The sequence below is a fragment of the Hippocampus zosterae genome, chromosome 9 (assembly GCF_025434085.1).
Source record: "Hippocampus zosterae strain Florida chromosome 9, ASM2543408v3, whole genome shotgun sequence".
NCBI classification, from domain to species: Eukaryota; Metazoa; Chordata; class Actinopteri; order Syngnathiformes; family Syngnathidae; genus Hippocampus; species Hippocampus zosterae.
Window position 1 is genome coordinate 17,826,421 of NC_067459.1, and position 10,359 is coordinate 17,836,779.

The 10,359-nt window shown below is 42.8% G+C and overlaps 1 protein-coding gene across 2 annotated transcripts; it reads right to left on the reverse strand.

The window, feature by feature from the left end:
• Positions 1-4: 4 nt before the first annotated feature.
• On the reverse strand, positions 5-10,336 carry LOC127607926 (mitochondrial carnitine/acylcarnitine carrier protein-like). 2 transcript variants are annotated; one of them, XM_052076699.1, is made up of 17 exons: positions 10,201-10,336; positions 10,007-10,123; positions 9,489-9,581; positions 8,642-8,769; positions 8,473-8,563; positions 7,644-7,761; positions 7,430-7,502; positions 3,661-3,908; positions 3,549-3,584; positions 3,181-3,320; positions 2,497-2,603; positions 2,268-2,421; positions 2,083-2,184; positions 1,521-1,595; positions 1,366-1,431; positions 681-819; positions 5-297 (listed from the first exon to the last, which is right to left on the reverse strand). In XM_052076699.1, the coding sequence occupies exons 2-17, from the start codon at positions 10,109-10,111 to the stop codon at positions 173-175; spliced, it is 1,800 nt and encodes a 599-aa protein (XP_051932659.1). In that variant the 5' UTR covers positions 10,112-10,123; positions 10,201-10,336; the 3' UTR covers positions 5-172. The 2 variants fall into 2 exon arrangements, with proteins under 2 accessions (XP_051932659.1, XP_051932658.1); XM_052076698.1 differs by lacking the exons at positions 5-297; positions 681-819; positions 1,366-1,431; ... (5 more) ...; positions 3,549-3,584; positions 3,661-3,908 and adding exons at positions 5,423-5,945; positions 6,321-6,445; positions 7,213-7,322.
• Between the last annotated feature and the right edge of the window lie 23 nt (positions 10,337-10,359).

Here is a 10,359-nt window from a genome sequence, read left to right on the forward strand (position 1 = left end):
CATATAAAGGGAATAGTTTTTATTGTAGAGAACAAATCTGATCGTAATAGTCAAAGCCAGTCGGGGATATTTCTGTGGGCCATGTTTTTTTTCAAAGCCGTGTTGAGTTTCATCTGATCAACACACTAATAAAAATGGGCGGAGGAGGGGAGAACGTACTGTACAGTACACGCTAGTGTTTTAAGTCCACGCTAGAGCCAAATAATGCCACAAGTTGATCTTCATACTGGGAGATGTTCCTCTTCATGATTTCCTTACAAGGGCCCAACAAGCGTTCAAACGCCTGGATGTCAATCTCTGCAACAAACGGTAGATTCATGTCAGCCTGTCTTGTAAAAATATGTGGCACAAGAAGGCATGCTGGCTTGTATATCTACACATATTAAATATACATCTAGATTTTGTATACTTTAGATACAAAGATGGTATTTTTGTGCCAACCTTTAATTGTTTAATTTTATGCTGAATGTTTTTTGGATTGTTATACATTTATGGCTTAGTTTTTTTAAACACAAATATTTCCTGTGACATAATTATAACTATTATTATGACATTAGGTTAGTGATTGATTGTGTTGTGTTATGACAAATTTGGTTTTAAGTCCCCCCCCCAAAAAAAAAGGTCGATTAAAAAAATAATAGAAGAGGTCAGTAGCGAGGTAATATTCAAAAACAAATTACCTAAACATTTGGTTTCTCCAATAGCATAAACGGACGCTGCTCGAGGTTTGTTGGTGACCAGTGCGAGCTCCCCAAAGTATTGTCCTCGAGAGCAACGGGCCACCTCGATCTCCGCGTCGTCCTGCTGGCCTACCTTCGTCTGGTATCAAACACACAAGTTGTGACGTGACTGCTAAAAGACCAAGTACTTGCTCCTTTACTTAAGTTAACATAGTCTCTGAAACCTGCCTAAAAGTAAAAGTGAGAATATCCTATTTGATTAAATGCCACACACACCCACACACACACACGTTTCATTTTAACTTTTATAGTGCTGGTAGATTTCACTGAGAGGAAAGTAAATTCACTTGCACTGCAATAAAATCATGGTGTTCCCGTAGCTTTGCTAACATTAACTGAACAACAACTTCTAAGGCTAGCTAAATAACTGAAAATTGATGTTTCTTTTGTAAAGAACTGCTGACTACTTATGTCTCAAGTGAAAGGAAAACAACAAAAATGCCCAACGACAGCTGGCAAAAAGCTAAGCTCGTAAATTGCGTATGTCAACGCACCATCGTACATAAAAGATGCCTGAAAAAATCTACCCAAGTACAGTAATGACATTTGTATTTTTTTTACTTTCCACCATCGCTTTTTATGATGCAAGAAGTGCAACGTGGAAGCTCATAATTTTATGACTTACTTTGCTTTTGATCATGATCCTGACTTGTCCTGATTCCACGATGTAAAAACAGTCAGCTGTGTCTCCCTGTGGCCACGCGAGTGACGACTCGTTTAGTCCATTCAAACAAATTGTGCGCAGGTAGCAAGTCACATTGTGTACGCCCGGTATGTTACCTGCGCTATAATACGCTCTCCATCTTTGAAGCATCGCGCTCCTAGCACATCCACAATCCTCATCCTCTCCGAGAGCTGTTAAACATGGGAAAACATCAACAATTAGAAGTCATACAAGTCTCAAATCAACCCAAATTCTGAAGAAAATAATGTCTCTAAAAAATGCGCAAAACTTGCGCAACTTTTGACAATCGCAAAATATGTAATAGGATTAAACCTTATGCGTTTTTTCTTCTTTCTGACTTTTTGCAACATTTATTTAAGAAGATCAGCCTAAAAAAAACATCAAAATATGTGACGGGATAAATAACAGTGTGTTTAATCGCTCTATGTTCCCCGTTGACGACACTGAAGGACGTTCCAATACACAAAGTCACGCGAAATAAGCAGACCGCTTCTTTAAAATTTTGCGATTGGCAGTCCAGGCTTCAAATGGTTGTTGATTATGTTTTTGTTTGTAAATCGGGTTACGCATTTCAAGGCACCGTTGTAATGTATTCATTTCTCTGTATGTTATCGTTAAGCGTGCAGTAAGAGTGTTCCTGATGTCTGTGATGCAAACCTCCAGAGACTTCAGAAGGGGAACGCATTCAACAAAGGCCTCATACATCCTCCTCTTCTTGGCGTTATTTTTCACAATGAGCCTGTGGAAAGTCGTCCGGTCCTGCAAGTGCACCAAACATGGCATTCATGTCTCGTTTCTACACGACAAAGGTCAGCGTGTACGCGCACGTAGTAGTTACCCACCAGGCCCCACAAGGCGCCTTCCTGTGCCGCCACGATGGTGGCGGCTCGCGGCGTGTTGTACATGAGAGCGAGCTCGCCAAAACTGCCCTTGTTGTCGTACTTTCCCACGCACGCGCTCACCCCGTCCTTCGTCACCACTATATCGTAAACGCCCCTGAGAGGAGACAAAACCTAATTCGACCGTTTTTATTTTTTCTTCAAACGTCTGAGCATAAATCAAACCACTCACCTCTCTATGACATAAAAATTATCTCCATCGTCTCCTTGGTCAATGATGTGCTCCTGAGGTTTGACCTGCACCTCGAACATGCCGTCCAAAACCTCCGAGAACTGGTCCTACAGCACGTAACACTCATTAGAGGACTGCACATAATCAATACACTAACACTCACTAAAAAAAAAAAAAAAAGATGCTGGGTAATTTTACTAATCCGCTCTCAGGGTTGCCAAAGTTGGGTTAATTATTTGGATCGGGTTAAAGAAGGCTGAAGAGCTGAAACTCGCCACTGCTTTTGTGTACCGAAGTTGAAGTACCGGTAAATTTACTGTGACGTTCGTGGAAAACATTCGTGGTGGCTGGTTGGCTCTCTGGGATTGGTGTTGAAAGCCAGGTCACGTTGTAGGTCAGTTCTCATTTTGGCTTTACGTGACTTCAAGTATTGCATATTGATTGTAATATTGTTAAATTAAGCGACCCTAGTGAGGATCAAGCGGCTCGGAAGATGAATGAATGAATGAATAATAAATTGTATTTACAAAGCTGAATTAATTACTCCTAATAATATATCACAGTAATATGTTCTTTTTTTCAAATAGGTAGCTGTTCTCTTTAAGGTCTGAGTAGCTCTTCAGTAGGTGACCCCTGACACAATGCATGTAAAGGTCAAGCATGTCTTTTCACACGCGTGTGCACCTGCTCCAGTGTCTTAAAGAGTAAAATGTCCTTGCAGGCATCCTGAAGCCTGCGACGCTGCTCGTCCGTTTTGGGGTACACAACTCGAGGCTCGTCGTCGTCATCCTCGTCGTCGTCGGGGTTGTAGGCCTCTGCGCAAACTGCATCGGCACACACGCGCATTAAAATTTCTTTTTTTTAAAAAGGTACTCAAGAAAATCACATGTGGGACGATCAGGTTTTGGAATCCGAAGAGCATTGGGAGAAAATGGAAACTTCAGACAGTTAGGCCCGATGTGACTGTTGACCTCAGAATTTTGGGGCCGATTTGGTAAACACTTCTCCACCATGCTGCCCAGGCTCACGTTAAGGAATTAATTGTTACAGACCTGAAACTCTGCGGTTGTATTTACCAGCGGTGGATTCTGCAGACATGTTATGACACCTTTTAGATAACATCAAAACGATCCAACTTAAGTACGCTGAGGTCGTAATGCTCACCAGCAAGCTTCTCTTCCCCCTCTTCTTTGTCATCCTGGGCACTCTCATCAGAGATTGTTGCAAAAGTGACGCCTTTCCGTGCCGCTTTGCCGCCACGCTTCTTAGCTGGCTTGTCATTCTTTCGCTTCTCCAGAATTTGCGTAAAATGCTGCACGGCAAATTCCACCAAGTCCGGCGGCCTCTTGCGAAGAACCTGCACCGTATATCCCTGCAGCAGCTCCTTGAGACCCGCCGGAATCTCGGAATTGCTCATTTTTGGAAGTCCAGCCGGTTGTCAAAAGCTTTCGGGTGTCGTTTCCATAAAGCAAAGCATCGGACGGCCCGCGTTGCCCCCCCGCATGTGAACACGCTTTGAAAAAGAAGCAGACTCCACCCTGATGCATCCGTCACATTCGCTTTATTGATTTCTTTATTGAACTCAGCCGTCGGAAAGTATTGACCTCAACTTTTCCCCATTACACATAATGAACGCCCGTCCGGTGGACACATCACAGTGAAACTAATGGCCATAGAAAGGACACAGGGAAAGCACTTTTCACACGGCAAGTAAATATACCCAAGTGCACAAAAGTGCCATTCAACATTTCTTTTTATTCTTTGCACATTTCTAAACAGCAACATTCACGTACAGGTCAACCCCTCTCATCGGGAGTCTTTTTCTGTCGCAATGAGAGCGGCCGGCGACTATTGTTGAGACGTTGACGCAAACGTGTGGATGCACGGTATAAAAACAAATGAACCTTTTCCCTGATATGTTCACTTAAGGCAGAGGGGTAAGGCACAACATGTCCAGCTCACTCCATCACTGCCTTTCACAAAAACACCGCCAAAGAAAATCAACTTTTCAAAATAAGAGCAAGACTGTATTTCCTCAAAGAGTGGCTAGACGGTTATTGAATACATCGAAGTACATTTGCCTGGTCAATTATGGTTAATATAAACAATTCATATATATTTTCGACAAGAGTTTTTAATGGGGTGGAACAATATCTGGAGTGTTCTGAACTCCTGTTTCAATGCCAGTGAGGAGCTGTGGCGTATCGTATATTTATATGGAAAATTGTTTTGCACTTAGCATTTGGCAAGGAGTAATTTTCTTTTATCTCGGCGGAATGATGACGTGGACAAATCCAGCCGGGATTATGATGAGCTCAGATGGTGTCGCCGATATCGCAAACTGGAGTTACAAGTATCTATAATTCAGTCCCAGATATACCGTAATTCACAACCTGACATCTGAAACTGAATGCCAGTCAAGTAAGCCGTAAACATTAATGTCAGTTACTTTCTAAATGTAGTACAGTACACTCAATTTCATCATAAAATGTGTCAGACATGCTTCGCAAGAGTCACAATCATTTGATCATCCATCCATATTCTCATCCTCTTATGCTCACAAGGGTCGCAGGCATGCTGGGCAGCAAGCGGGGGTAAACCCAGAACCGGTTGCCAGCCAATCGCAGGACACACACAGACCGACAACCATCCTTGCTCCCACTCACACCTTAAGGACAATTTAGAGTATCCCATTTACCTGCAATCCACCGCTGCACCGTGAGCCGGAGGTGCTAACCAGTCGACCACCCTGCCTCCTCATTTGATCATATTTTTTAAAATCATAAATAATGTTTAATTAATATATATATACTGTATATATATTCATATATACATCAAGTGATGTGGGATCTTTAAAAAAGTATTTAGGATAAAATAAAGAAAAACCAAAGACAAAGTGTACTCAATCAAACTCGCTGCAAAATGGATGAGCGCACACACAACGCTGTCGTGGGAGCGCAGAGGGGACGAGAAAAGACACCGTCTCAATATAACGCAAGATCAATTGGGGGGACGGGACAGCGACCTCGCTTGACAGCCACATCGTGGCAGCCAAGAAAAATTAACGTGCTTTGGTAGGCGTGACGGATTACTTCTATGCTTCCGTGTGTAGACGTTAATTACAGTTGCTTCTCCTTTTTCCCCCAAAAAGGAAAAAAAAGTGGAATTACGGAGAAGAGGTTACAAGACAAACCCTGATATTAATTGAGACATGGCGCTCATTAGCGTGGAGGCCACAATTTGAGGAAATACGATTGGCTCCAAATTTCCACTAACTACAAGTTTTCAGACACAATCAAGTCGAGAAGTGGAGCTCTGTTGAAAATGATAAAAGTCCGAGTGGATGTGCGCAGACTTATTATTCATTTTGTAAGAGTGGTTCCCCGTCACAGGTTGGGTGCCGCCCAGTTCAGGAATTTCATTGCGAGTTCAAATCCCAAGAAGCAAGCCTGAGGACACCGATAAAACAACAACAACAACAACAAAAAAAGGCTTCATTAGAATGACTCAGAATCTCAGTCGCATGCGTGCAGGATGTTGTTGTTGACAAATGTGGTTGTCAAGAGTAGCTTCGATTTGCATGCTAACATTTTAAAGAAAAAATAAAGCTTTCGCTGTAAATACTATGCTGCTAGAACTACATCATCAGCGTTGTGCCTCAAAGCCACATGCTAACATGCCCACACTATCATTTATTCTTATTGAAAGCGGCCCTAATCTTCCATCGCTCTCGGGAGCTAAACTAACAAACACAACAAGCTTGCGCTATTCGCAACACACCGTGAATTTTTGTAAAATATATAAGATAAAATATATGGACTCACAGCGTTTGCGGGAAAAGCTCGCAGCATGACGGCGTTGAAACCTTTATATAAGGAGCCGATGCCTTCCTCTCGGATCAGCTCGCGCAGAACATCCCGGAAGCCGTTGGGATACTTTCCCTCGGGAGCTACAGTTGATTGACACAAAGGATGAGTCGATTTTTACATGTCGTATTTTCAATGTAGATTACGAACTCCAAGAATTGCGCGAACATCATTGTAACCTTAACCCTCGTAGTCCACCGTTTGCGCTAAATGCAAAATTATGTCTTTGAATCAAACGCAAAGGCATTCGGAAAAACTCGAGAGAGCTGAAACGTATGGGGGGGTTCTAAAATGGCCGAAATTTCATGACATCACCGGCTGATAATTCTCAGGCATTGCAGCAATAATAAAAAAACGTTTTGATACCTTAATCTTCACAATTTACATATTTTGCACCATAGAGACCCATTATAATTCATATTTTTGAATGCATCGTAAACCTAATGTGTAAACATGCATTTCACGCGATTTTTACGTCAATCGCTTTGTTTTCGCTTGGACAGACGTATGCATGCCACATTGTTGGGTTGAGGTCATTCCAATTGTGCAGCTTTTAGGTGGCGCCAGAGGATCGCAAATGAGTTTGCCTTTTTGCAGGAGGCTTCAAACCAATGCATTTTACATGAACACGTCCGGTCGGGATTGTTAGTAGGGCTTGGTTGGGACCTCCAGGCACAAATTTATATGTATGGATATCACAGATGCCTCTGAACATTTTGAGTGTTTGAAAAAAAAAAAAAGAATGTTTGTATAGCACAACATACATCATTTCCAAAATTGTAAAACGCTTAACTTAGGGTTTTTTTGTTTCGAAGGACCTAAGGGTTAAAAGAGGTAGCTATGTAGGTACCTGTTTGGAAACGAGACTTGAGCACATCAGGGGGAATCGCCACGGCCCAATTAAATATTCCTGCCATCCCTCCGGCGAACAGCACACTGGGAATACTGAGTTCGTTGTGACTGGACGGGTGGGCGAGTGAATGAGAGAGAAGGAGACAGAGAGAGCCATTTCAGGTTCCGTCTCGTTTATATCCAAGAGCTGAAATGAGGCCGTCGAGAGTTTGCACCTCTTTCCTGCCGGCGTGAGGAGATTCTTCAACCACTCGTACGTCATAAAGTACATGCCACTTGCAGGAACATCTGAAATCACACATACACAAAAGGTACGAGTCTTTACACACCTGATCATTGGAAATACAACGGGGATCAATCATTAAAGGCCCGACAAATGAACGTAGACGCACGAGCACGGCTTAGTTGAAAAGCAAAATAGAGCAGCACCTCTCATGAGAGTCAGCGCGGTGCCTTTGTAGATTCCTCTGATGCCGGACTCCTTGTAGAGCTGCTTGACGCAATCAAGCGGCCCGTCGTACTTCACGGTCCCAGAGGAAGCCTGGATCTACACACACACGCGCACACACACACACACACCACTTGCAACATCTTTTGATATGTGGAGATCCTAATCTTAAACTTTTATTCTTTCTTTTGAGACTGCAGTCATTCATAGTTTGATGATGCCTTGGAGTCACTCGAGGTTTGAATGATTCTGGAAACATCTAATTGTAATCATCCCCGCCCGCGCCCCTCCAAATTGCATTTACGTGATGACTTCAAGTAATTGATATGATTTTGGGAACATATTCTCCGGGTTTCGCTGTTTCTGCCCAAAGCAATTGGAGTGTTACTTTGGCACAATCTGGTAGAATCTTGATGGTGTTGTCAGGTTTCGTTGATTGTTAGCGTTTTTCATCTGCGTTCCAGATGGTGGTCCTTGAGTGCACCTGGAGCACCATCAAAGGGGGAAGTTGAAAGTATGTTTCTGCTCCTATCCTGATGGAGTTTTCGAATAGCCCGTGTGTAAAAAAACCCAAAATATTTACGTGATTCTGTGCTAGTGCGCATATTCATGAGCCCATATGCGATGCCACATCAATTTGCGCTAGCATGTTATTTAGGCGAGTATGCTAGCTATTGACGAGCTTGGTGGTTATGCTTTATGATCCTGTTCAGCGTTTTTTTTTTTTGGGGGGGGGTGGTCTGAAACATATTGCCCACAATCAACAGGGCTTCACTGTAAAACAAAAGGAGGAATAAGAGCTTAGCTAACCTGCAGTAGACATTTGATTCGCTCGCCAGGAGTCATGATGGCTGTGGTGAAGACGCCGGACAACATGCCTGCAGCAAACAGCTGTGGATACCTGGAGGAAGGAGGCAAAAATCATCACCCTCAATGCTATTAAGGATCAAATCACGACCGGAGCAAAGCAGTGACCTACGTGAGGATATCATCGGGACTTTTCTGCTGCAGTTTCTTGCCCAAACCGAAGCCAAAGAAACAGACGGCAAACATGGGGGTGACTCCGATGATGGGGGCTGCCATACCTTTGTAAAGCCCCTTCACTCCCTGCAAAGAGCATGAAGAGTTGTGATCACCGTAAAGCAACTCACTGTGGATAACATTTCCGATAATAGTGGCTCCTGTTCAAATAAATACCAGATCTAGTCCAGAATTTTTAAAAAAAGGCAACTGGAGAACCTTTAATGTCGTTTGTGGTTGCACATTTATTTAAGAAAATGTATCGATGTAGATGTACTCAACTTTCATCCGGAGACACCAGCCATAACAAATCAAAATTCTCGGCTTCAAACAATCATGTAATGAAACCGCAGTTATGCTCATTAACGTAGCATGCACAGGAAGTCAGTTATCACATTTTCCTGGTTTTGTCACAGCACGTTCCGCATCCACTTAAATAAACAACAAAGCTCAGTTAGATTGTTAGACATAATCACTTTGTTACTCTATATACATATTGTACCGAAAAATGTATATGGCACCAATACAAAACTGGGAGGGATTTTCCACCTTCAGGGTCAGTGATAATATCCAAAGAGGCAAAAGCAGCCTTGTTTTTTTTCTTCTTAGCACTTATTCCAAAATGTGCTTTTGTTGCCCTGAAAAGCACCTTTTTAAAAAGAACCAAAAACATGTTTAATATTGTATCCGTGCATTTCTATAAATAATTTACTCATGCCTTTTATATACCTGATAATATGTGCTCTTGACCACCGTTCAAGCAAATATGGTATTCAACCTCAAGATAAAGTTGCATAACTGCTTACCTCTTTAGCTAAGGTCTTTTTGAAGCAATCAATGGTCCCCGCATACAATAGGCTCTCACCCGGTTTGGGTTTGGGTTGAGTCTGTAGACGCACCTGAGGGAACAATTTTGCACCAAAACAGAAAAATCTCAAAGTCAGTGCCTTTACAAAGAGAAATAGGCTTGCATTTGATTGACAGATGATGTGGAATTCGGTGTCAGACTGTGAATTTTGTGCGTGGGGCCTTCAATTGAAACTATCCGACTTGATTCATCACGATTTGACAATTATAGAATCATCATAACTAAACAAATGAATGTATTCCAGGATGTTGGGTGAGTCTGCAGTGTGCTGGGACGAGACACGCAGCGAGGAGTGCACTTGAATGTGGGTCAAAGTACTATATTGCATATTACTCAGGACAATTTCTTAGCAACATGGACATTTTTAGCCAGAGAGGGGTTGTCCCGGATCCTGCAGCTGTCTCTGGTGTCAACCAAGAAGCGAATCTTTCATCGTATGATGTACACATGATTTACTTTAATAGTGTCGAGGGGGTGACCCGCAAAGACGAGGCAGACTCCACCGAAACCGCCAGCGAAGAAGTTCTTCACTGGGCTGATCGGCTGTGGCTGTTTTGACATTTTTACTTCCTGCTTTGGAGAAAACAAAGACAATTAGAAAGGGAGAGTAGGTATACATGCAGGGGGGGAAAGAGGGGAAATAATCTCACCTGGTCGGCTACAGCTACAAGAGGAATTTTTGCAAGTGAGTATCTGTCGAACCGCTGGACCTTTCACCCATATGTTAACCCGAACAGATTTGGCTGCAACACAGCATGTCTGGTGCGTCAGCGTTTGTTGTCCGGCTTCTAACTTACCCACCAATTTGA

Bases quoted from the DNA above. Each gene is read 5' to 3' on its own strand.
- LOC127607926 (XM_052076699.1), bottom strand. From the start codon at position 10,111: ATGTCAAAACAGCCACAGCCGATCAGCCCAGTGAAGAACTTCTTCGCT. The intron at 7,503-7,643 runs GTGCTGCTCTAT...GTGTGATTTCAG, and splicing joins CGCGCTGACTCTCATGAGAG to ATGTTCCTGCAAGTGGCATG. The intron at 3,321-3,548 runs GTCTGTAACAAT...GTGCCGATGCAG, and splicing joins ATACAACCGCAGAGTTTCAG to TTTGCGCAGAGGCCTACAAC.